This window comes from Anabas testudineus, chromosome 16 (genome assembly GCF_900324465.2).
Source record: "Anabas testudineus chromosome 16, fAnaTes1.2, whole genome shotgun sequence".
NCBI lineage: Eukaryota > Metazoa > Chordata > Actinopteri > Anabantiformes > Anabantidae > Anabas > Anabas testudineus.
Genome location: NC_046625.1, coordinates 22972887 through 23000648, shown reverse-complemented (window position 1 = coordinate 23000648; position 27762 = coordinate 22972887). Strand labels below are relative to the sequence as shown.

The window sequence follows — 27762 nt, the reverse complement described above, 5'->3', positions numbered from 1 at the left end:
TGGCTCGTAATTGATAAGAGACTTGAAATGTCAGTCTGATGCATACACAAAACTGATAGATTATAGCACTTTATTGGCTGTCTCTGGGGGCCAAACTGGTCTTTGAATTACTGCCGCTGAGTCATTACCTGGAACCAATCAATTCTCTCTGTTTACGTTTGAAGTGCTCAGCCATTTCTCCCTTGCCTGATTATAATTGTCACAATCTAAGCCACTGCAGCTTGCAATCCTCAAACAGGGAATACATTTACAATGCAAAATAGTTATGACACAAGCATGTGCACACACACACAAATCTTCCAATCACAGACACATAAATACCTTTTCTTGAGGCTTCGAAGCTGTCATAAATGTTTATCCTTTGGATGTCATAGGTGAGTGTGGTGTTTGGCAGTAGGGTTCTGTTCCTGTTGATTGTGTTTAAAGCAAATTTAAAGGCTAGTTCCTCAGCACCTGATGGGCCGCTTTCAATGGATTCAAATATCCCCCCTGTCAAAGAAAGAGAGACATCATAGATCATAGTTGAATTGTTTAAAATCCAAAAGATGCAAATAATGACAGCTAGTAGCCGTAATTACATGAAGCCTTCTACTACAGTACATTGACAATTTGAGTCACATGAAGAATCCCAATCACAGTAAACAGACTGGCCTCCAATTTAATACATTTGCTAATCAGCTTGACACAAAAGGAAAAGCATAAACACAATCACTTATTTCTGTCTATAAAAAGTGCATGGAGGATAGAAATAAAATAAATAAACCGACAAGTGAACACTGTTAAACAAATTACAAAAAAATGTGGAATCATTTATTTACAAGATAACTGCATTACTTAACTACACACCCAGCTATTCAGAAGTGCAGTTCCCAGCCGGCTGGCAGCCAAATCACAGCCAGTTTTCAGCCAACTGCTAGCCAGTGGCTTTCTCCTAAATGTGCATTTCATTCAAATACATTGTGTTAAAACATAATCCATCCTGGACATTATGAGTCCTACAAACATATAATTACATTTTCAGTTTTGCAGTAACATTATTTTTGGAGATAGGATTCCACAGACAATCTCCGAATAAAGAATCTTAGTCTAAATACATGAACATAAACAATGATAACACCGTCTGAATGACTGAATGACAGCACAAGATAATACTACACTATATGACTTTAACTCCAGTGGAATTCATGACCATATTCTGATCAGTCTGACTAAATGATCTACTGCAGATATACTTTATGTGTAGGGTTTGTAGAAGGTAGCCTGGACAAACATACTACTGTGCTTATAGTGCAGTCATAACAACTGTAGCACTGCAAGTTGGGCCACGTGAATAGCGATGAACTGTACATTTGAATGGTGATGCCTGCACATACCAGTATGTCCATACAGGAGTGCACTTGATCGGTGAAATGAGCACTTAGCTTGAGGAAAAAAAAGGTTGCTTAGTCAGTGACTACAAATCTTTACACTAAAATGAATGAAGTGATTCAGATCAACAAAGTTATCGCTTGCAGTGCTACTATAAAATTTCAAAATCTGAAGTGTTGCCTCAGTAGATAGGCACTTATTGCTGTACAGTAAAAGTCCAAACTCAGAATGGAATCTTATTACTTAATAGGAATTAATAAGAATCTTTTTTTGTCATTATATTTAGGAATAAATTCTATACATCTGGGTTTTCTGGTCCAATGTAAATACTTGATAGTAGATTATCAATTAGACTGCGTATTTCTGTCTGAACCTAACTTGAACCTGAGAGAGTGCTGGCCAAACCCAACACATAATCAACAAGCATATTTTATTTAGCATCCAAACCCAACTCGAGCCTGACGAAATGAGAATGTACTGTGTTTTCTTAGTACGTTTTTCTGTGATTCTCATGCATTTACAGGCCAGGTCTACAGTCCTCACTGCCCATTACATGAAGCAGACCTTTGAGTGCTCAAGCCATCCATTTACTTGTTTAGTCATTTTTAACTGAAATTACACCTAATTAGCCTAAAACTTGCCTACCTGACTGAACACTGTCCGAACCTGACCATGATTTTTTAAATTTTTGCTCAAATCCAGCCTGAACCTTAGGTATCATCAGATGCACTTTGAGTCTTCACACTCCAGCTGATACTTGTAAAGTACACTGTACATACTGATCTCCCTATGGCCCTTTGCCCAAAATAATAAACTGATTATATGGTGAAATATTTAGTAAACCACTATATTTCAATTACAAGAAGCCAGGGAGAGCTCAGCTGTCTTTTATAGGAGCAACTAAATCTCTAGTTTTGAGAGGGAGTGGTCTGAAAACCTCATAACCAACCATGAATATTTCTAGAACTACAATAAATAATAAAGGAAATTAATTAAACCTAATTAAACTCTAATGTCCTTGTCATCTGTAATTTTAAATGCATGGGCGCAGACCTGCCCTGGTTGGTCCGCCTGACTTTATCTGCAAAAAATAATGCCTGTAACATGATTGATCATGGCATGTGGGGTATTTTTTTCATTTATCATGGCTCCTGAACTGCTTTCATGTGTTACTTTGCAGGCATACAGTATGTGTGTTGGTGAACCTCAGACTCTAGCGATTTTTCCGTTGAATTTATAAAACTAGTAACAGGCCTAAATTAGTCATTAAGCATATTTTCTTGCAATTATCTTATGTGTCGATATATAGTGTGTGTCCCTCTCTTTCTCACTTATCCACTTCTGAAGGCCATCGTTTTGTGAGAGATATCTTGTATTTCAACATGGAGAATGTTTCAGTATAGTCACTCGCTCACACCTTCATATCTAATTCCAATGGCATCTACATGTTTAAATCGTGTTTGGGGGGTTGTATAAGACAGTTTTTTCTTATGTGGCGGTTTTTATACTTGACTTTTTATCACAAAACAAAAAAGATCTTCTAAATCAGTTGCTCAGTTCTTTAACCAGTTTTATGACCATCTAAGCTTTGGACGTGCTCCAACTGCCAACATTGTCTATGCAGAAAATATGAAAATGCAAAAACTATATATAGCTAAGGATGCAAACAAGCAACATTTTAATAGTCTCAAACTATATATAGTATCTCTGAACCGTGAGCCTCATGGATCCAGGCAACTGAATACAGGAAAGATTCAATTTACAATAATGTTTCCAGCCTTAGAGTGTGTTTAAAAGTGTGGGCCTCCACAGCTACAGCCCTCCAGTGAATACTTCTGACAGCCAGCAGATGAATGGATAGAGAGGAGGCCTGGAGAGTAGGGGGTAGGAGAGTTGGTGTCTGAGATCAATGTTCCCTGATTGGCCAGTGAATCAGTCAATCAAGCCCTTGGGGAGCAGTGGAGAGGAACGGTGAGAGATTGAAGTGTTTTGTTTAGGTTAGCCCTATAGCCTGGCCCTGCTGGCTCAGTGTCAGTCAGCGGGAACTTGGACTCCATGCTTTATTTACTCCAACTACAAGCACTGTACCACTGTAGGATGCTCTTTAAGTCTAGACGTAATCCATATACTCCACTGCACAAGTACTGTGCAGGTCCTTCCTGTTAGCACGAAACTGGATGATTTTAATCAATGCTTCCTTACAGTGATTTCACCAGTGGACTCTCTAAACATGCTCTTAAATCTGCTGGAGCCTAAAGCAAACATCAACAGAAAGACCTCTGAAAGCAGCCTCACTGTTGAAGTTTTTACTTTCATTAGTATTCATCTCATGGGAGAGCCCTATTTTGCATGCCATAATGAGTTTGAAGGAATTAATAAGCATCAGTTAAGCGGGATGTACTATAATTGGAAAGCTGAGTGTTTGGAATGGGTCCGTTCACACGCAGAACGCACCGTTTTCCTGCCGTGAATCTCTGTGGTTCCACTGAAATGAATCTGGCCTGTGAATGTGTAGATGAATCACAGCAGAAAGGTGAATAAGTGTTAGAGAGGTGACTGTTTAAGTGGCTTGGTCTGAATACATATGAAGACATCGAGAAAGTTGTTTGCTTGTCTGCATGAAAATATGGAAATGAAGCAGAATAAATGAGATAAGGACAGAGGGAACGGAAGAAAGGATGGAAAAGAAAATCCTCCAACTGAGGACATTTTGCTTGTTCTCATCTTAAAAGGTGTAAAGGTGCCTTTAGACTGTGTGAACAACTATCAAGTGAACTGTATGTCACACCATGCAGGGAAAGTCTTAAATAAATCCTGAATCTCAATCTCTGTTACAAGCTGTGCAATGGGTGACAACAGGTACATTTTAATTTTTAAAGGACAGTTGATGGCCAACCCACTGGGGGTTCAGTTTCTTGCTCATGGACACTCGAAAATCAAACCACAACCCGTGCAATGAGTGAACAACATGGTCTACATTTTGAACATGCAAAAAGAGATATTATTTGCACATTGTTTCCCAAAAGCTAAATTTCATATAAGTTCTCAAACGAAATATCATATAGTTTTAAAACTAAAGAATAGAGAAAGTGGCAAAAAAAACACTCTTGTCACTGAGCTCTACCAATTCTACCAAGAATAAGTCTTTTGATCTTCTACTGTCCATGAGCAAGAAACTGAACTCCCAGTGGGTTGCTCCGCTGCCCCATGCTGCTCATGTTATATGAGTCTGTGGTTCCAGTGTCATCTTCTATGCTGTGGTCTGCTGGGGCAGCAACATGAATGAAATACAAACATTTGTTTGTATTGCAATATGGTAAATGTCATCATCGGGAGGAACTATCACCATATGTTGTGCATGACATGACACAGCCCTATTGTAAAACTAGTGGGTGTATTCTGCATCATTTCATATTTGTTCTGATGGGTTGATTTAATGAAGTCGCACTGTAAGAGGTTGTACCTAAAATGTGTTGTTAAACTATAAATTGGCAATCTGTGGACATGTATCACAGTATGTTGTATGATCAATGTTTTAGATTGACATTGTTGAGATTCTTAATTCTCTTAGCAGATGGATAGATGGACATTTAAGGAGTGATATGGCAGTCTAAAGTGTCTAAATCCTGGCAGGTGGACCGTTGTGGCTAGTCAGTGTTTATGGCTGAATGCACATTAACAGTACATCACATTTGTGGAAGAGAAATGCAAAGTCTTTTCAAGTTACTATAGGCATCAGGATATTACAACTTACAAAGTCCTAAGATGGATGTGTGTAGTGTAAAGAAATCATGGAGACAATGTGCTTCAATGCCAAAATTAGGCTTATGTGCATGCATGTATACTACTCCAGCTATAACTGCATATGTTCTTTGGCAGAAATCCATAGATTATCTGCATACAATTACATATAACAGATTAGCAGTGTGTAAATTAACCTTCTAATCTAATAGTCCTTTGAAGGCAGAATGACTGACCCAGAGCCAGCAATCAGTCAAGAGAGAATTACATCAGCACTTCATCAAACTGGTCAAATCACAGTGACCACACTAAATGCATCCTCCTCCTTAGAGTACTCTCTAAAAATTGAACGTATCTGATCAAAACGTTGCCTCTGTGATGAATCAGCAATAAAGCCCCTGAAGGCCAAGCATCCCAGGATTCAAACCCCAGTCTCCCGCATGGATGGCAGTGATCTTACCACTAAACTATCCAGCTGTTAATACTAATCCCAAGTAGACAGTAATGAAGAAAGTGTGTTTTTTTTGTCTTTATTGAATAAATATAATTTTACATATATACATTCTTTTTTTTTTAAAGATACAATTATTTTATACTTACGCAAATAGGTTTGCTATATTTTATCAAGCTGGAGGACATTTTTGAGGAGGACAAGTATTGATGTATTTACAAGCTTTTAAAACGTCAAGGCTCTGTGTAAAATAATGTCTTTCTGTCTTGAAAACTAAAATTTAGAAAAATTCTAAAAAAGATCACGTCATTATTTAGTGTTACATTGATCATAAAATGATGAACAGATCCATAATAATGCTGTAACACAACTACCTAATGCACATTTGTTACAAATAAGGCTTTGCAGAGTACAGCACTACCCTGGTATCCAGGGAGCCCAGTGACTGACAGGTGCCGTGAGCCAAAGAATATTGAGTCCCTAGTGGCGCAGAAGTACAACAAACTCTGCTGGGTCTAATCCATTATATCCCCATCCTTCCTGTATGAGCATATGTCCTGTAAGTACAGCCTCTTGTTTTATTCAGGCCATGCACGCCATAGTCCCCAATCAATCAAAACCGCTTTAGATGTTGTAAATTATGACATTGGTAGAAGCACTGAAGTCAGTGTATTCTATACAACGGCAGCAGAACTGGCATTAGCAGAAATCTGGACTTTTTCATGCACATATGTGTTATAAAATAGAACAACACACATGCTATGTATGTATCAGGACTATTAGAGAACACCTTGAATGTTTCTCTGTCACACAGTAACCCCAGTGCACAACCATCAAGTAGTTACTGACTCCAACTTTACACTAACCCTCCAGTAAAACCAGTTACTGCGGCCTATTCTGGAACTGTACGTTGAACAATGCTTGAGAATGCGACTGTTTCTCTACCATAAGATGTGTGTCAACCCCTGTGTGAAATCATGGTGTGTCTTTACATTTCCAGTCTATTTCATTTCCTCTGGTGAGTTTAGTGAACCGTAATCTCCACAGACAGCTGTTTAAATTGGTTTAAAGGCTGTTGCAAATGTATAAATGCTTTTAAAGTGTCTGTAATGATTGATCCGCCCCCTTGTGTGAGCTTTCTGGTTTCACTTGCTCTGCCCTCTACAGTGGACAGGAGAAAAATCAATCTGAAAAATGTTCTGCTGACAGACAGACACACAGGCAGCTGTTCTGACAACAGAGGCACTGAACGAAGGCTGCAGTCAGTGTGGATTGAAGCGAATCATGGCCACCATTATAATTTTACCATGTTGTCCTGTCTACCACAATATTAAAACCATCAGGATGTATTAATGTAATGGATATTTGCTATATGAAGACTCTTCATATGCAGATTCTGTTCACTGGGATTTCAGTCTGATATTTTTATGTAATTATTATTATTACAGACATTGTGTAGGCCAACTGCTTTGGACATTTATGTTCTCACATTCAGCACCTCGAGGTAATGACTACATAAGTTAATGCTTTGCATGTCTGGAAAGGAGGAGGCCTTGCAGCCAATTTGTTGAATGTGCTGAGAAAACCAGCTGGTTGCTAGTAGTTGCTGTTCAGTTTGCCTGTTGCTCCTCTGCTCCTCCTCTTTGAGTGGATAAAGGCCATGCTGAAGTAAGAGACTGATGGACTGAAGAGCAGGGAAGTGCAAAGACAGATTCATACAGAATGTGGAAATCCCTAATTCCAATCGATTTTATCACAAGAGCAATGATAGACTTCCATTGCTTAGAAATTCTGCTTCTATGACACATAAACAATTTGTTCACGCATGAATGCTACAGTTCCCCAAACGGAATCACTGCTGACACCTTGATCAATACTTGTGTCACCGTAAACTGAAAACAAATCTCCTGCTGAGTTCAAAGAGACAGCCAAGCACAGACGAGCTCCTCATGTTTACTGTGGCTGGTTTACTGCATGGACAGTGTTAAATGCAAATATGACTTCTGTACTCCTCTGAACCCTTCCAGTGAGTTCATAAGAAACATGTCAGTCTAATCCTTCTCCGTGAAGTGAATAAAGGCCCTATCAAATCCCATTCCGTCGGGCTATGACTTAACTCAGGGCCCTGAAAGGCTGTGGGTTGGCCTTTTCCCATCATCTCTCCAGCAGGGCCTGGCTAGCACCGGGCATCATCCATCTCAATTTTCCCTCTCAAGAAAAGACAGAAATTAATAGTAAATCCTGCTTCAGCTCATCGTTTCTGTTGAGTGGAAATTATTTATGTGGTTCCCCCAGCACATCCACCCACAAGCAGCTCCCAGTCCCTGTCTGTTGTTGACAGTTTGATGGCGATCAGTGTCAGAATATCAGTGCTGCAGAACGGGAAGCGTAGCATGTCGAGCTCCAAGAGCATGTTCCATCTTTATCACAGCTGAGGCTCCTGGTGGCAGGGGAGTGGAGGACTGGGGAGGTGGAGGTGGAGGGCTTGGGGGGCAGGAAGAGACCAGATGGAGGTGATAAAGAAAGAAAAAAACATGGGGGAAAGCAACTGGGGGTTGTGTAGATGTACATGAACATAATGTGAGAGATGGTGAGTAGAAACAGGCAGCGACAACGATAAAATAAGACTTAGAGCTAGAAGCTCTGAATCTTGGAAAACATGGACAAAGTGGACATGCTGTGTGTCCTCTCTCAACCAACCAGCTGTGTTGCAGCTGCTGGGCCATTTAACACTTCACTGTGCTTCAAACAGAGCGCTTGGTGAATCATCTAACAGCTTCTGCAATCCTTTTCTGATGGTGCAACCAGAGAGGAGCTCAATCACACAGCAAAAAAAGACAATCAAACCCAATTTGTGCAGCAACTGACCGGGCGTATAAATGTGACAAAGTAAGCAAGGTTTGAACTTCACTCTCTCAATCTCTCCTTTTTTAATCTTTATACAGATGCTTCCATCACATTAGACATTCGCCCTACCTTTGAATGGGGCTGTTTTATACTGGTACAGTTCTGAATACAATAAATTAAATTTTTAAATCATGTTTTCTCCTGGGATTAAAAAGGTTCAACAAAACTAAACTGGTAAATGTTGTGTAACCAGTGCTACATCACCTTAAACAATGGGGGTGTTTGGCTAGATAGTTAAAAATCCTGTGTAAATACTGAATATACATATCGTAGATTTTTCATTACACATAAATGTTAACATTTTAAAGTACGCATATTATGCGCCTTTTGGCTAAAAACAAGCCCCCTGTAAAAAATGTAAAAAAAGGACTGACTGACTTCTAACGTACCTGGTGTGTGTATGCACATGCACCAGAGTCATACAAATGTACCATAAATTACCAAAACTTAGATTTTGCACAATATGGCCACTTTGAAAGTTGCGATTAACCCAATTGTATTCCTGCTATCTGTGTTCAGCCCCATCTCCGTATCTCTCTGAGCCTGTGCAAATCTTGTGCAGGCACCTGTGAATTTGTTTCCCAGAGTGGTGTCATTATTATTCAATGGTCTGTTTGTGCAGAACAGTTTGTACCTTTTTCATACAAGATCAACAGCAGAAGGCTTTATATACTTCAGGGAGCTGTCTGCAGCAGTTGAGGGAGGTTTAGAAGGAAAAGATTGATGATGCTTTCACACAGTGAGCCACTTGAGAATTGCAACTAGTTTGTTGTATTTATTCTATCAACTGTTCTTTATTCAGCTCTCTCTTTTATTTCTGCTACCCTTTTCCTGTACTTTTTTCATCCCCCCTCACCACTTATCTTTTTTTCTGTTTCACATTTATCTGACTTCCTACAAGCACAGATTACTGTACAGATATAAGTGTGTAATGTGTAATTTTCCTCTCTTTCTCATAATAGAAAATCTTAGCGGTGCTCCGCTTGACACTTTCACAAATGTCAGTGCTTCTCAGCCATTGTCAAGCACTCATGGAGACACAAAATGTCAGCCTCTCTCCTCAGTCACAGCCTTTGTGAACTACTCACATCTGGAAATGTCAATGAGCAGAACCACAATAAGAGTGAGCAGATTCCTGGAAGGCTGAAAGCACAGCACACTCCAGCCCACTAAAAAGATCTACCATAGAGTCTCGGTCACCCATCAGAGTGAAACTCATCGATTCCGTTGCAACAAACCTGTGACCCATATTAACACCCAGACAGGGTGAAAGGCATATCCATTTATACAAAAAGTCTGGCCGGGTGAATAAGAAAACGGAGTAAGTTATATCCTTACTTGAACAAATGAGATGTTAACATTCATATTTCATCCAGTGGCATTATGTCTGTCATATGTTCTCCCTGTTTATGTTTGTATGGACAAGCCACTGATAATAGAATAAAAAATGCAAAGAAAATGAAAGAAAGCTGAGAAAAAGGCTGTCATTTATGTGTAGCACATTACATATACATTACCATTAAGTTATGTAACGTGCTGATGTAACATTAGGTAGTGGATATGTTTGGCGTTGTTTTCAAAAGGAATATGTTACAAGATTAATGCCGACAGTCAACATTTAAAAATTGTGATTGTGCTTCTCAAACTGATCCCATTCAACATTTTTTTTGTCAAAATGCAACTAAATCTAGCTTCAGAATCACTGCATCTGATCAACCAAACACTCTTTTCCGCTGCTTCACAATACAGGAGAAGAGCACGTCACTATAGGAACTGTACACATCAAGGATGCTGACAGATGTGGCCACAAAATGCTTCAAAAATGAATAACAGTGGATAAAAATGACAATAAAACATATTTAAAAACTAAGTAAAACATTGTTGTTGACTAAAACTGGTCTTAAAAAATCAAATGACAAAAAATATATATCTATAAGACTAAAACTGAATCAAACTCAGATGCCAAAATGATCACTGTCTGAATGAGACCTGTTTCTTTCTATGATAAAGCAAAGTGGAAGCTCTTAAATATTGATGTTGAGTTAGCAATATTGCACAATGAGCTGTCATGATGTATCAAAGTAATGGATGAGGTGGAAGCGAGTCAAGGCTATTACTTTCTATATCAGCAGGATACCACCGAATGCATCACTGTGCATTGGCAGTAACCAAGAAAAAAAAAAAAGATAGAAATACTAATAAAATAATAAAAATCATGAAGATATTAAAATTGCGATCATCTGATAATGTTTTGTTTGATTGGATACCGCAGCCTTAAGCAACCTATACTAAGCTAGTTCACTGGTCACACACTTAAAATAAATTGATTGATTGAAATTGAATTGATCTTCACGTCTTCCTACATGTCTCTGATCATTTAAAATTGAGAATCTTAGAAGTGGACGTCTAGTTTTACAATGTGTCATGTTGCATTCCTCAAGCTCTGGAGATACCCAAGGCTAAGTGGAGCAACGTAAGCCGGGCATTCAGAAGTAAGAGAGCACTGTTTAATTCCAATTTACAAGTCAACCTCCTCCATTTTAACAGTTAGCTAATACTCCATGTGCTGAGGTGGTTATTCAATCACTCGGAGGGGCGGGCTCCCCATCAGTCTGTAAAAAGAAACTGTTTGCTAATAGCACAGGGAGTAAATCTTATTATTTCTCTCTTTTCTATCTCTCCCTCTGTGGAACTATTTGCTTAACAATGATAACAATCCCTGCAGCTTAACTCACTCGACTTGGACCAATACTCTGAACAGCGTGCTCGCTCCCTCTCTTTTTAATGAGTATCTTTGGTTTTGAACTTGCTGAGGTGTATTGATTTTCTGTGCTCAGGCGAGTGTGTGATATTATCTCAAGTAAAGGGGGAAAAATGAGGGGGTCGAGGGCACATTCCTCCTGAGGCGATTTTCTCCCGGTACACCAGCACGATGTTCCCCTGACCTTTCCATTGTGATGTGATCACAGTCCGTTTAAGGGATCAGCCGGGGCTCAGATGAGATACGAAGGTGTCCTGACATGCTTATTGATTTAACAAAGGCAGAAACATCAGCCACTGATTGCGTACGTACACAAACACAACTTCTCTTCTCTGATTAATTAAGTATTCACTTCCTGATGGCTTCAATGCAGAGCTGTCTATAAAGTCCTTCAGTTGTAATGGGATCAATAGCGGATCTTTAATGCCCGGAACAGAGGTCCCTCTGGTCACAGAAGTCTTGAATACACACTCTCTGTTTAATCCCTCACTTATCCATCCTTCCCTCCTTTCTGCTGTTACCTCCCATTTTCTCCACTGTACTACTCATGGGTTAACCAGCAGATTATGAATAAATGCTGTCTGTGGCCAGTTGTTTGTGCCGTTTTGCCCTTTTCGTAGCCAACAAAGAATTAGTGTTCAGAGACACTGTCAATAAGCTGCTGAGGACAATCCTACTCCAAATACACAGTAGAAATAAAGCATTAGTGGGGCACAAGTGCTATTGAAGAGTACATCCTTTCAATCCCAGCAGCGTCCATTAGGGCCACCACTGTCCTCAGAACTGGCTGTCCTGTCATTGGAACAACTCTATTTGCACAAACAATGTCGGTGCCAATATGTTGGTACCTGCATTTAACCAAAAACCAAACAAAAACAAAAACAAACTACCACTTGAACAAGCTGTAAACACCACAGTGACATATTATCCCAGTGAAAGTTTACTGTATATGACAAATGTGTGAGTAAATCAGCCTCTTTTCACACATTTGATTTCACACAGACACAACATTAGCATTGATTCGAAGCCATATTTGCGCCGACCTGGTCTCCGCCAACGCCTGAGAAAAATGATCTTGTTTGGTGTGTTCCATCGTGTTCAACAGCTCGTCTCCAACTGTTCTCTCTGGTGCTGAGCAGGTAGCGTACAGTGGGTTTATCACATCATTTTCACTGAAAACAGCTGCCTGCTGCTGAAAATAAGGTGGATGAGAGTGCTGAGATGCAACTGAAAACAGTAAAACTGGGGCCCATAAGCAAAAAATCTGGATGAAAAGGGAAATGTGTGTATGTTTGTGATTATGCCTCATCATTTTCACACCATGCATAGTCATTTAATCTGCTGTTAATATGAAAATATTGATTAAAGCAGCTGTAAGTTGCATCATAAATTCAGCTTCAGAGAAAACTCGGTGTCCATCACAAAGAAATGAAGGTTACTGCCTTTGATGTAGCTCATAAATAAATAATAAAGCCAGTGTGATCAGAATGATTCATAACAGCACATAGGAGAATAAAGGACTCCTTGATAAAAAGATGTAGCTGTAATTCTCTGAATCCCTCCAATAACCTAATGCCTGGGCTGGAGGACACTTCCATACATCGAGAAAAATAAATGCAAGAAGCCACTAAAAAGGAAGCCTCCTCCCTTTATCATCCAGGGAGTTATTGCGTACACATTTATCATCACACATATTTATCTAGATGTATTCTCTGGGGAATTGCAGCCAAGATCTATTTATTAGTAGAAATAATAAGAATTTGAAAAGTGGGAAGGAGGAAAATTGAACATAGGCACTTTCACATGATGATCCGCGGCCTGACTTTTCATTTTCTGCTTCCTCTGTGAAATTGTAAAGGGTTAGAAATCAGCGGAGAAGTGCACAACATGTTTTAGAGATAATGAGAAAACAAAAAGGGGGAGAAAATCAAATATACAGAAATTCTATTTTCTGCAGGGAGACAACAGTGCTGTCATGTGTGCACTGAATTATAATGTCAAGAACAGATAATTTAGATGGTGGGAGAGCCTTGCGCAGGCACACTGATAACACAGAAAATGGGACAGCTGGCTTTTTAAACAAATCTCATCATCGTTCATCAAAAGCCGGACTCAGGGTCACACTGCTTGTAGCCTATATTAAATGGGATGGTGTTTGTGTGTGAGAAGAGGGGGGTCCACCCTCTGTGATGTATAGAGGGTGGAACCCAACCCAAAAAGAGACCTGAAAGTACCCGTGGATTTGGGTTGAGTCCAGGTAGAAATTAAGACATCACATTTGGATAGGTCATGTTGGTCTAAGCAGGTCTAACTGTGGTTTTAAACCATATGTATGACCATATCTGAGTCGAGCACAAGGGACAGGTTGGGTTCAAACAGAAAAACACAGCCTGATCCATAGTCTAATTCTCACTACCAGGGTTATTCTGTGTTTTATGCTGCAAATGTTTGTTCAATCAGCTTCTGAGCTTTCAAAGTTCAGGTTCACACCAATGTATGGTAACCATTTTACATGGAAATTCTTATATGAATAAAACTGACTTGACTTTTGCCATCTCTAGCATGGACTGCATGATGAATAAATTAGATATCTGAAGGGTTATTTCATGAACAACACTGTCAATGAGCCAGTTGTAATCAGTCAAGGGGGGGTCAGATCAGTCTATAAACTCTATGTGGAAAAAAGTCTTCAAGTCTTCAGCCATTGTACCAGCTCTGTTGTCTTCTGTCAGCTGCTGTCAGACTCTATAAAATAGTCGGGATATTTTGTCTCATAAATAAATGACATCTTTTATTAGGGATCAAATTGTGAATTGTGATATTAAGCCTTCAAACTGCAGTGTATGTGGATTTTGGAAAGCATCAGTGTTACACTCTTCTTTCTCTTCTCCCTCACTGTCACTACTGGACTGGCTCCCAATATGTTGGACAATACCTACAGTTATTTATGTCGCACATATTCTAACTACAGAAAACATCATGTCCTGTCCTGTATGAATAGACCCCTTCCTGAACAATTCTGTAATTGAGGCTTATGTTTGAATGCCAAAAAGCCATTACTTTGACAGGCAGATATAAGCCACCAATGTTTTCATGTCTGAAAGTGACTTGTTTCACCACAAGCTGCAATGAGCCAGCAAGGTGGAAGTCGCTGTCTTTCTCAAGAAGGAACTGACAGGACCTGTGTTTACTGAGCTAGAGCTCTTATCAGGTACAGGGCAGTCTTTCTAAAGCCTGACACCTCTGTGTGTCTGCCATGTGCACATATTGTATCTGTTTCTCACTGCTGTACATGTCTTCGCTAAGTGCCAGCACAATGAAATCATCATGTTTCAGTGCACTTGCCATGCTCTCTCCGCTCCTCAGATTCCACGCCTCTATTGTCTCAGCTACCCCAGTAATGAAATCACAGTGTAGCCCCGGGGTCACAGCCGGGTCAGCTTTGTGGTGGTCCCGGATTCTTTATCAAAGGCACAGGGCAGCCTGATTGCTTTGTGTCCTGGATCCCAACAGGTCCTCTGACAGAGTGGGAGACAGAACTAATGCCTGATGGATTGATGATGGATGCAGTGGAACAATTTGTCTTGTCTCTGTAATGAACTTGTTTCATTTGATTTGCTGCATGGAGCCAAGCAGGGACAACGTTTTACAAATTGCTTATTACCATTTAAGATCCGCTACCAACATGGCTAAGGCAGGGTTTGTGCACCAAAATAACATGATTAAAGCTAATAAGAGGAAACTAGGCTAGAATTAGGAAACAATCATTGATAAAAGCAAAAAAGTCCTTGTCATGATATGTTGACCTGTCCAATAAACCTTATTTAGGTGCTAATAATGTCATCCTACCCTGGCTTTGCTCCTGACCATGCCTATGAATGTTTTTTACAATATAATAGTAAGAAAGTAATAGTAGCAATGTCACTGCAACTTTGAATGTGTTATGAGGTTATAAATATAGTAATTATAACAAGAGAAAATAAGAAAAAAAGAGAATAATGTAATGTTATTGAAAACAGCAAGTCAACATACAATCAGAATTGCAAAATCAAACTTTGTTTATGGCTTCTAATCAAACCATAACTAAAGTGTGGTATTTATTTATTAGTGTTTTGGAGGTCACACTAAAACAGTGGCCTGTGCGGCTTTGTGATACAGGTCTGACATCTTCCGAGTCTTCTCAGCCTTACTTTTACATCATGTAGTACCATATTACAAGTTTCATATACTGTAAGCATATAAATAGAACTTTCTGTGCATAACATCTATCATTTTCTTTAAACTACTAATACGTCATTTTCTCCTTTGTGTTTGTTCTTACAGGAATATTTTATTTATTGATGTATTCTTACTATATATAAATACTATGCAGTGTTTAGTGTTTTTATGTATTAACTGTATTTGTCTATGCTGTAGTCTACAGCATCTCTACTGCTGATGTCTCTTTTTAATTTGCTGATTATAAACAGCTGGCTTGATTTTATGGTTTATATAATTATTATACAACACTGTCTGAATACTGTAACATTGTAATCCCTGAAAACTGTAATGGAATCAGTACTTAAATTATCTTATGTCTTAAATTTATTGAGAGGAATGAGGTAATAATGATATAGTAACAGTTTTGAAAGCTGTACATTATACTTATACTATTATACTATTATATTAAAATAAACACTTTAACTGAACACTTGACATAGGGTGCAGGTTCATTTATAACTTCTACACTGTGCAACCTGATCACCTGTACTTGAAACGGCTCCTGTAGTGTCCTCGTCTGCCTTATCACTGCATCAAGACCCTTTATTCATGGGATCTAATCATACATAATTATCAATAAGTAAATAGATAAATAATTTGCTGTGCCCGTGCACGTCACACTCATGTGTTTAGCTCTGTCCTGAGTGAACAGCCTCTAAGCAGATTGCTGAGCAGCAGGCTGTGTGAACAGCTCCTCTGTGACTGCACATAATAGAATCATCTACAGGTGATTTGTTTCAGTCCTGCGGCCATGCTATTATTCACCGTTACCACGGTGATCACTGCCCTCTCTCTTCCACTCACTTTCTTTTTTCTTACCCTCTTATGTTTTTTTTCTACCCCCTTTCCTTCCTTTGGGAAATGGTGTGTGTGTGTGTGTGCGCGCAGAGATAAAAGGCAGGCATGTCTGCAAGTATGAGCCATGGGATCCATTATGGCCGACTAATACATTAAAAGACATTTCAAACTGAATCACGGCAGGTGGAGAACAGCTCTCCCTCTGGGCAGGCTGAGGCATCTGTTATGACAAGCAAACCAAATCTAAGCTTTCCCTCGATGAATTAGGAGCCACCTCCAGTCTCTCTCTCACACACACACACACACACACACACACACACACACACACACACACACGCACTCACACTCTGCCACCATCTCCTCCATCTCTGACACTTCCCTCCCTGCTGGTTCCTCATCTCCTGACACCTCCACCATTTTACTCCCCCTTCTCCATTCCCACCATCCGCCATCTCTCCGCCGCTGTCACCTAACATCTTTCATCTTTCCTTCACATCTCCAAAATACTGCTCTAAAGAGAGGAAAAGGGAAAAGTTCAGCAGAGCAGAGAGGATATGGTGCAATTGTATGTGCACGTGTGCGCGAGAGAAAGAAAAAGTAAAATAGTCAGAGTGAGAGCGCCTGAGGCAGAAATGTTGAGATAATGGTTTCATTTGGAGAGATCGTGATGAGGCCCTTGAAGGGAAAATCCCCTCGGATGGGTGGATGAGTTACCTCTCTCTTTCTTTTCATCTCTCTGCTGCTGGATTGTAGTGTCCTTAAAGCCACGGGAACATTGGACCCTCTGCCTTTAACTAACCCTGACAATCACAGCTAAGGGGAGAGAAAAGCTGTCCTACACAGCCTTGCGCCTGCAGGTTCCTTTAAAACATAAAAAAAAAAACAGCTCACACAGACACACAGTCACGCTCACAGATAAAAGCCTACAAAAGGCATAAAAGCCCCTGAAAAAAAGGCCATGAAAAATGAAAAATTCAATCAGCAATCAAATGTAATACTTTTTTTTTTTTATGTAAAAACGTCCACAGCGGCTTCATGTTGAAACAGTGAGAGGGAACATGGGCTTTTCCATGGCTGCTGACTACATATCCAAAAAGACTGGGGAAATAAGCAGCGACAGAAACACTTCATAAATATTCATAAAGGCTTTTAAAAGCGGGTAATCATTTTCCCTTTTATGCATAATGTAGCTTATTTATTTCAAACATTACCATGCATTTGGAGGAAATTGTTCCCTGTTTGAGTGAACTTGTTAGTTAGCTGGGACACAGAGCCAGCTGCAGTACAACTGGGGAAAATGTGCAGTGTGTGTGTGTGTGTGTGTGTGTGTGTCAGGCGAGCGAGAGAGAGAGACGCTCCACAGTGCGTTGCACATGTTTTTGCTGTTTCCAGTTGTTTGTTTCTTGGAGCTGATGACGGCGGTGGTGGGGGTGGTCGGGAGTATTTACTAGTTATTTCATAGCGCTAATTTACCATGACAGAGTCACACTGACATCTAACTATCACAACAAGAGCATGTGTGGAAATGTACTTGATGTTTACCACAGAATCACACTCAGGGTGGAAAAGCCTCTGAAACAGCATTTAAACCATTCATGATATTAACACTCTCCCTTGAAAACCACACTAATTAAATTATTTGAGATATTTCAGCGGCTTAGAGCTGCAGTGTGTAGCGTTCTCATATTAATCAATCATTGTGGCAGTCATTTTGAATCATTAGGATAAAACACAAAACTACAGCAAACCTGCTTTTTTTGTATTACAACGTACATTTAAAAGTAAATGTACTCAAGACTTTTCTGCTGGTATCAAAATTAGCATGAAAACTCTTCTTGTGTCTAATGGCATCATCATATATCACACTATTATTAAGGATGGATTGCTGCTTAAATTGCATTAGACAAAGCTAAACCTTTTTTACTTTAAATATCAATTTATTCAATTAAATGGAATTAAAAAAAATGAGGATGATGTACATGACAAGTTCCACCTTACCCACCAGTAATATGCACTGAGCAGATTAATAAAATGTATTTATTTATCTGTTATTGCAGTGCAAGAAGAAAAAGATATGAGCTCAGTGCGACTATGGCGCCTGCCTGAGGTCGCAGAGGCCTGCAGATTTGGTAACGTCTCCTGTTTCACCCAGAGCAAGAGCGTAGGTGTGGACATCATCTATCTATTCATTTCAATTTCAATGTCATATCCAATTAGCTTCTCCGCTAAACACATCAATAATTTAGCTGCACCTGGCTAATGGGAGGTGAGCACAGAAACCGTGCTCGCTCTTCAAAGAAGCCCCCAGTGAAGGAGCCTTGATGACATGATGATCCTCCCACGCACACAGAGCAGTTCAGCGGTGAGGTTGAGCATGGCACAGACCCAGGACCAGTTCTGCATCCAATGTGAGCAACCAACAACAACAGCAACACCTGCTGGGGTCCAACACTGCATGTTTACACACTCCAAACTAAAACCACTACCACTTTCCATTACACCCCCTCGCGGACCCACTAGATGCCAGCCGCCTCTGCTTTCATTCACACACATACATGCAGCAGCGAGTGTACAGAAACATGCAGTCTCTTTGTTAATAGCCAAATTAACACTTTCCTCACACACACATATAGCAGTCCTAAAAAAGAGCTTGTGCAAAGCTGTAGCAACACATAGCAGGGTGTAAACGCTACATTGATAGAGGTGGGAATATTTCTCACTTTCTCGCCTAGAATGGCTGAGTGTGAGGAGATTGTGGCATGAATATCCACAGGTAGTCTAATCAGAGTCAACCAAGCCAGCAAGAAAACAGGAGGAGGTGCAGGAGCTCCTTGTGGGAGTAGATATGGGCAGGGGAGGGGGATTACCAGGTTACAGTTCAACAGTGGAGCAATATGGAGCATAGGGACAGGGCCACCAGCTGAATGGAGGCTGCACACAAAGAAAGCAGCCAGTAGCCACACACACTACTCTATAAACCACTCACACCACATGGCCGAACACCTGAGTGCTTTTCCTCTCCTGTGCAAACTTCAACAAACAAACTCACACGTATACATAGTGCTGTGCGTGCTAAGGCTGCTTCTACAGGTTTTTAAGTGAGATGTGAGGTTTTTATTTCATGCCAAACTGAATCTTCATGCCAAAAACTTTGGCCCAATGATTCAGTAGAGCAAGATAACTTAAAAGCATCAAATGGATGAAATGTAAAAAATTAATTTCAAACAATTGGTCAATTTAGTTTTTTTCAAAATGACAAATTGCATTCTTTTCCAAAACCTAACCAACATGTTTTTGTGCTTAACCCTAACCAAGTCATTGTTGTTGCTAAATGCAAGAACTGCATGGACTGTAGTTTTTGTGCCTAAACCTAAGCACATACCTGTTTCACACATATTGTAATGCTCATATCTATAGTGCAGATAACAACAGATAATGGCAATTCAATGATACATATCATAAGGGAGGCAAACCCACAATAATAACATATTCTGTTATTATGGACATCGGTTATCCCCAGAGGATGAACACTTGATATGGTCTAGCAACACTCTTGGTAAGATGGCACTGCCAGTGAATCTGGTCTGGATCATTCGTACTTCCTAGAAAATTGGCCTTTCATTTCAAATGATCCAATGAGGCATTCAAATATCTGAATACCAAAATAAATAATAGCAAAAAAAAAAAAAAAACAAACAAACAAAAGAACCCAGAATAAGAAGCCCGGTCTATTCAAGTGGTGCATCAAAACTAAGTACTCAAATGAGTTTTGTTCGTTTCCTATTTAACATATGAAAGAATGAGAAGGTTTTTTTTTTTTATATTCCATTTGGTTAGTGTTTTTTGACCCAATCACAAGGTGCAGACAGAAAGAGAGCAAGCAGGCTTTTTAGTGACAAAGACCTCCCAGGAGAGCTGTCTAAGACATATGTAGGACAGAGGAATTATAAATAGAGAAGGTAAAAATAATCGACATAAGAGTCGTGTGATACAACGCAGACAAGGCTGCAGCTCTTTGTTCTCGCTGAGTTAAACAGTCCCTTTAGCAGAGGAACAGGCATATGCTTTTTTCTTTCTGACAGAATACAACACAGCGAAGAGAGAGACAACAGTGAGCATGTGGTGAGGGATGGAGGGGGGGGTGTAATGAAGGTTGAGTGAAGAATTTAATTGTCTTTAATACTTAATATTCAACTAAATATGCTCATCTAAATGATTTTCACCACCCGGGGTTTTTGGAAGGCTGAAGGCTGAGATTTCAGCCAGCTAGTTTCCTCTCTTCTTGGTAAATCTGATATGAGTTAGAACAACAGAAGAAAATTGGACATGGTTTAGTTTTGAAATGTGTAAACACACACACACACACACAAACCTTGGCTTCACTTCTCCATCTAGAAATTACTGTATCTTTTGTGGAAGAGAAATAGAGTTACACATATGCACCAGGCAGGAGGGAACACAAAAATGACTATAAGTTATTGTCGAAGCAGCTTTTTGTTCATCAATAGAATCAGTTCCTGCGTGGAGATAGTTTCCTGTACCAAACCAACACCAGACTTCTTGGACAAATACTGTAAAACCTAAGCATCTATATTAGAGTATGGAATGCTTTTTCACTGTTGTACTCCTACATTCATATTTATTCACTGAATCTTCTTCACAGAGCTTGCCAAGTATGGTATAACATCATCAATTAAATAAACCAAGCATAAAAAAGTCAATTCTGGCCCTCCCACATTTCTTTCTCTTGCAGTTTGTCCTCAGTGTCCTCTTCTAAAAACAAATAGATGAGAAAAGAGAGAAGTCAATAAAAACTGATTCACTGATTCTAAATCCACTTATTTACTTGTTCATAACCAGATCACACACTTATACAATATGTGTGTGTATGGGGTCTCCGTCCAGGTTGACGAAACTTGAAAACCTCTAAACAGAGACATTCTTATCATATATTTAAAATCCTCAACGGTCTGGCAGGGTTCCTCATGCAGTGCTTGATGACTTGGTCCAGTCATTTCAATCCATATGAAGCAACACAAAACCACCACCTGGTCTATAGGATCTGCACTGCCAATTCTGCAACCAGGCACATGTGTGGGCCTTGCTGTGCTTTTTAAAAGTCAAAAAAAAAAGGTTTTGGTCAAATAAAAATGTATGTTCGTGTGTTCATCACACGTTCACAGATCCATTTGGTATGATAATGTAGTGATAAAGTAAAGACACCAAACAGCAATGAAAATTCCGAATTGAACTGAATTATAAATGCTGTTCATATACGGCACCATTTTTCACCTTTTATGAGGCTTGCTAATGCTAGTACTAGTCCTGAGCCTATTTTGTCCAAACTAGCAAAGTTTTGGTCACATTGTCATATGTTTCACCCAATATAAATGTTTTGTTGCAGATATTGTGTATATTAATGTGATAGGGCAACAAAACTTGGACTATGAGGACAGTGCCTAAACTTGGCGAGGGTGTAACAAAGCTCATGTCCACCAGACCAGTGTTGATGTTGATGTTCATGTTATAATCATCAGTTCTACCACAGAACATCAATAAGCAAAATGAATTATTTAGTTAACTGTGTAGATAAGGTGCCAGATTTGCATTTGATCAATACTTTGAGCAGTTATGCCTTGTCAATTTTTAATATGAGGAGCAAACACACATGCCACATCGTTGTTTTGGTGGTTTACTGCTTTCAGCCGGAGGGTGTGCAGGGAGGCAGCACCATCAACAACATTAGGCACTTATAATAATTCAGGAAGTAATTACAGGCTCAACCATTTTATTAGCAATTACACATTCTTCCCTGTTCACCAGCCGGAGGATCTGCATGCGTGGAAACAAAACATTACCAAGGCAAGACTGCAAATACACTTCTGGGAGTTGAAAGAGAAATATGAGGGTTTAAGGGTGTGTATAATAGCTGGTGTGTGTGTGTGTATGAGTTCGTGTGTGTATAGCTCCATCCAGCATTGTTCTTGACTATTGCTCCTAAGTACTTAGAGCACTAGTCTACAAACACATATCCATTCACCTACATTAAATAATAAGTTTGTTTTTGTTTTTTTTCCCTGCTACATCATGGTATCTTCAACCTAACTGCAAATAGGCAAAGTTTTTTGGTGGGTGCGAATAGAGTTGGAAAACCAGTACCATTGTGTTCAACTAAACCTCAGCCATTATGGTGTTAAACCTAACCACAGTGTTGCCAGTCACACCGTGGTATAATATCCAGGTTCTTTGCACATGATTTAGGCATTGTATAAACCAAATTTAAAGTGCAAATTTGTCACAAATAAAGTGCTAATTATATGCTATAAAACTAAACTCAAAACAGCATCCAGCTAACACATCAGCATTACCCAAAGCCTTCCAATAAGAGCACGTGTCGTTTTTTTTCACTCTCATTGTGTCTCATTATCGTGGTATACTTTTACTTGAGCTATTACTTACCAAATCAGTCAAAATTTGTCTTTTTTCATTTGCTTTTAAACTGACAATGAATAACTCCTGAGGACATTTTGCACCAGGCAGCTGGCAATGTCAGCTTTTTAATGCACTGAATGAAGACAGGTGAGTTGTGGGCCTTTTAGCATTCCACAGTTATTCAACATGTCACCAGCTCACAGCAATGCAGCAGTACCACTCAGCTTGAGTCCCTTTTGTGTTTGGCTGTTTAAAGGGTCTGTAACAGGCTGTCCGCACAAGGATTGAGAAACATGGGGTAACTGAGTCCACAGCAGCTGCAGCAGTCAGAGATCTGACAACTTTAGAAGGGGAGCACTGTGAACAGCTCAGAGCATGAAGGTGTGAAGTTCGGCACAATTAGGCCTTGGGCATCTGGAGAGAGCAGTGATGAGTCACACCATAGGTGCACTGAGCACTGAGTAAATGTACAACAGTCAGTGGTTTAAGGCTATGATTCGGTATGGGTCAGGGGACCTGGGAGCCGTCAGGGTAGATGGAATGTGCTGCTTTCAAATCTTTCCTTGTAAGTTTTGGTGGGTAAGTTACAGATGGCAATTGTATTATGGTTTCTGAGTGACAAGCTTAAGGACTGTATTGGTATTTTTTTGATACTGTAAAATCCTAATGGAATAGTTGCAAGTTTTTGTGTAACTCAGTTCCCTTTGGAAGCTAAAAGCTTGCAAACTTCCAGTAGGTTATAAAAGACCAAAATTTGGGTTGGACATGAAGACGTAGTTTACACATTAATGGTTTAATAGTTCCCATTTAATAGTTGAGACTACTGATGGGGAAATACATAGATGAATATAAATGATCATTACATCCTTAACTGGCACATACATTCTCTGCACCTCTAATACACATACACGTCTACACAAACACTAAAAGGGTGTTTCATGGCCATTAAGATCACAGCTAATCTAAATCGCAAATGGGTAGATAATGTAAAGCCTGTTTGGCAAATCCCAGATGCTCTCCACTTAGCGGGGACCAGTGTTGTGAAAACAGGTGATTCAGCCGAGCACTGAACTAATCTGAATAAGTGCCACTTAATGCTGAATGGTGGTGTTACATAAGGCTTCAAACATCCACAGGCTTCCAACCCACAGGGCCACAAACAGCACTTCATAATAGAGCAGATCTGAAATTCTAAAAACTACAAAAGTGTGGCCAAAAACTACTGTGGCATGTATCTCTTGTGTCTGTCTCTTTTATGTTTCAGTTTACAAGGTTAAATAAATGCCATTTATTTAACTTGTCTCTTGCATTATTACATTAGTCAAACCAGCAAATGTTAAATGTCTTTTTTACACATTAAAGGGGAACTACACCATTTTGTATAATTTTCCTTTGTCCTCATAATTACAGTGTTGTTGGTGAAGTGATTTCTCCAAGAAAATGTATATTGTATCTAAAATCATAATATCTGCGAACATTTTTCTGTCAAATTATATGGATGTGACATTATTATTATTATTATTATTATTATTATTATTATTATTATTATTATTATTATTATTATTATTATTATTATACTGTAGGTACGAAATACGGAGTCTTGCCTTGTTAGGGTCAAACCATAAAAAACACACCATTAGCTGGTTTGGTTTTGATGGTTTCCTATGACCAATGGTCTCCCCTGCAGAGGTGCAGGTGGTATTAAAAAACAATGTTAAACATGAACAAGTCATTCCTTTGTAGAGTTAACGCAACACAGAGACATGGCAAGAAGTCTACTGGACTCGGACAAGATATCTACTACAGTATATGAGCATTAATATTACCTGTGATAAACACCAGTGTTACAACTAAGTACTGACACCCTCCCACACACGTCAGAGAGCCTCTAGTAGCAGAGCCAATCACTAAGCTATAAGTTAAGGTAAGCTTTCTGTAATCAAAATAACTATTATTTATTTTATATATGATTATTATATGATTATTATTACAAATAAGCAGAATGTGGGGCATCAAATCCAGAATTGTGCCTGTGGTGATCGGAGCTCTCGAAACAACCAAAACGGGATTTGAAAAGAACCTTTAGGAGTTTCCTGTACAAAAGAGGCAGACGAGCAAAAAGCTCTCCTATAAAATAGTTTTCTACAAATACATTGTGAGTAGATGAAGGAAACCACATGACCTCTTAGTGTCAATGGGAATTAAAGGGTTATCAAACTTTTCACTACACATTAACAATGATAGTGGACCAAAGTGAAGAAGCAACTGCCTGACTGACAGCCCAACAAAGCTATCCATAATGCCACACCAAAAATAAGTAGCATACTGTATCTCAAAAGTAGCAGAGGAATATACACAGAGCAAAAACACAACAACGTAGCCTCTAAATTGCCTCTGTTAAACCAGGAGAATTTATTTGGTTGCATTACCAATATTCAATGGGAGCTAGGGTATTACTTGGCAGTTACTATATACTACATAACTAAGTTGCTATGTATGTACAACGATTCCCCAGTGCTTGCAATGCATATATTAATGGTTTCTGGGTGACTACTGTATCACTTTGTGGTTGTATAGTGGTCATTTGTGGTTATAAAGAGCCTGATATGGAATCTGTCTAAGCCAGGGTGCATATGATGAGGAGTGAGCCAGTTGTGGCTCATTATATGCTGTAACATCAGTGTTACGCAGTGTCTTATCATGATTGAACTGCGCTGTGCATGGAAGTAGACACTGTGTGTTTCTACTGCTCGTTTAATGGGCCTCCTCCACACTTCTCATAATGTGCAGCCAGGCATAGAGAAGATGCTCCATAAAGTCTGCCGGACAGGCAGAAGGCTGACTGGATAAAAGAAGACAAACCCTACAGGTCCTCAATCAATACTGCTGCCATCAATATTCACCACCTCACTGCCCCAATACCAGCCTCCTGTTAACTAACAGTCTCAGCTCCCACTGCTCCAACTGTGTGTGTATATGTGTGTGTAGCCATGAAGACCAAAATAGAGCTGGGTAGAATTTACACTCAATATGCTATTGATTTCATTTTTGCTCATTTCTCATGTCTGCAGCAAGTTTAATTGGATCTACCATAACAACGCACCAAGGATGAAGATAGTGCAAACAGCAACAAAATCTAAACTACACACCAAGTTGACTATTCCCTCATAAAAAAATACTGCCATGCTTTGATTTTCTCCTATTGTCTTTGGGGTATGTTGATCACAAATGAAACACACACAGGGGAACCAATTTCCCCAGTGTCTGTTCCACATGGGTTGAGGCCAGAATTGATTTGTCTGAACTATACACAAAATCTTGCAATCATTAACACCTTAGAAACAATATGTTTTTGTAGTTGTTGTTGTTGTTGTTGTTGTTGTTGTTGTTCATCTCACGATTCCATTGTACTCCACAACAGAGTGGACGCTTCCTCTGAAATATAAAAAAGACAATAAACCACTGACCAAAGCACAGTAAGAGCCCTAGAGGTTGATTCATTCTAATGATATTTCAGATTTTCTCCTCTTTCTTTAGTTATCAGGATAAGTCACAAATTATTTTCAGTACAATAAAAGGAAATAATTGCAATATGAAATGGCTGTCTTCAAGCAAAACTAAATTTGATCCGTAACTACCCAACATGAGCTACTTGTATGCAGTATTGCTGAAGTGATAAATAAATATTCGGAGAAGTGCTCGAGCAGCAAACCCACGTTTCGTTCCATGGTGCATTATCAGGAAGCAGCAATGAAAGAGAATGGTAGACCTTTGCTCTTTCATCAGCAAACATCTTAAAGGCAAGAGAGGAAAGTCCAAAATGATCAATGTCATGCAGCTTTGGGATGCTTCTGTCTCCACTGAGCACACGCAGATCAGAAACAGTTAGTTAGACTCAAAACAGAGTTAGACACAAATATTCTCTCGCTGTTTAAAGAATTTCATGCATAATAACACAGCTTGATAGAATAACGGGCTCTTAGTGCAAAGAAAAACAACAACAACAACAAAATGTGTTGCTTATTTCTGCTTGGTAAGTTTCTGTTCACTTTGCCAAATGATATTGAAGTCAGTCAAGGTTGATTAGTAGTATGAAAACTATTGGTAATATTACAGAGTAAAGATCTTCAGAAGAGCCCTTAACTGATCCCTCTTATACTGTCATAAGACAAAGATTTACTGTTGACCGATGATGGTCCATGACAATAACCCATTCCTGGGAGTCAATGGGATATCATGACAGAATCCACATCTGCCTAACATCAGTAATAAATTTTACATATATATATATATAACTCCTAGAACTTGTCTCCAAAAAGCAAACTGGAGGATAGTGGAAACATAAGCAGAATAAACGGGTGGCTACAAGTTCACTTACTATTCAACAAGTTCCTGTAATGGAAATGCTCCATGAATGCCACTGTTGGGTGTACGTGCAAGACAAAGCAAACCCGGAGTTAGTGATGTTTGGGTCCTGCTGCTTAATGTAAAATTGCAGTATTCCATTCTTCTCAATCAGAAAAATATCTAACTATAGATGTTCTACTTTGTTCCTCAACTAGTCACTAAGTTTGTTCCATTTGGTTCATGGCAGGTGGTACACTTTAGCTTTGTTTCAGCCTATTTATACCAGCAAGCAAAGCAGACTTGCTGCTAATGGAAACACTTACACCAAGAGCGAACATACTGTGAATGTGGAGCTTGTGTATTTATTAATGTGTTGAATTCATCATATTTTAAAGGAACGTTATTAGTTTGGTAATAGTAACATAACATTTTAAATCCATGTTGCTGAGATCCTGAAAGAACTGAAATCACTGCTTCTGAAGTAATGCACTGACACAAAGATGATCAAATACATTTTAATATCAGTGTAAAAGTCAGTATCTGCTAACAAAAACAGAAGAAACACACAGCACAGGAGCGCGAGAGGAAGTCCAAAGGCGGGGAGTGAACTGAATGCCATCCACCTAAAAACAGATCACATAAATGTTTGTAAAGTGATCTCATGTGAACACACCACCGAGTGGCTGTGTGTTGGTTC

General features: G+C 39.3%; 1 protein-coding gene across 3 annotated transcripts in view; it reads right to left on the bottom strand.

The window, feature by feature from the left end:
- grik2 (glutamate receptor, ionotropic, kainate 2) overlaps positions 1 to 27762 on the bottom strand; it is a 214937-nt gene that overhangs the window by 153143 nt on the left and 34032 nt on the right. For all 3 annotated transcript variants that reach the window (XM_026369948.1, XM_026369946.1, XM_026369947.1), the window contains exon 2: positions 322 to 489. In XM_026369948.1, the coding sequence (XP_026225733.1) occupies positions 322 to 489 (168 nt within the window). The remainder of the gene's footprint in view (positions 1 to 321; positions 490 to 27762) is intronic.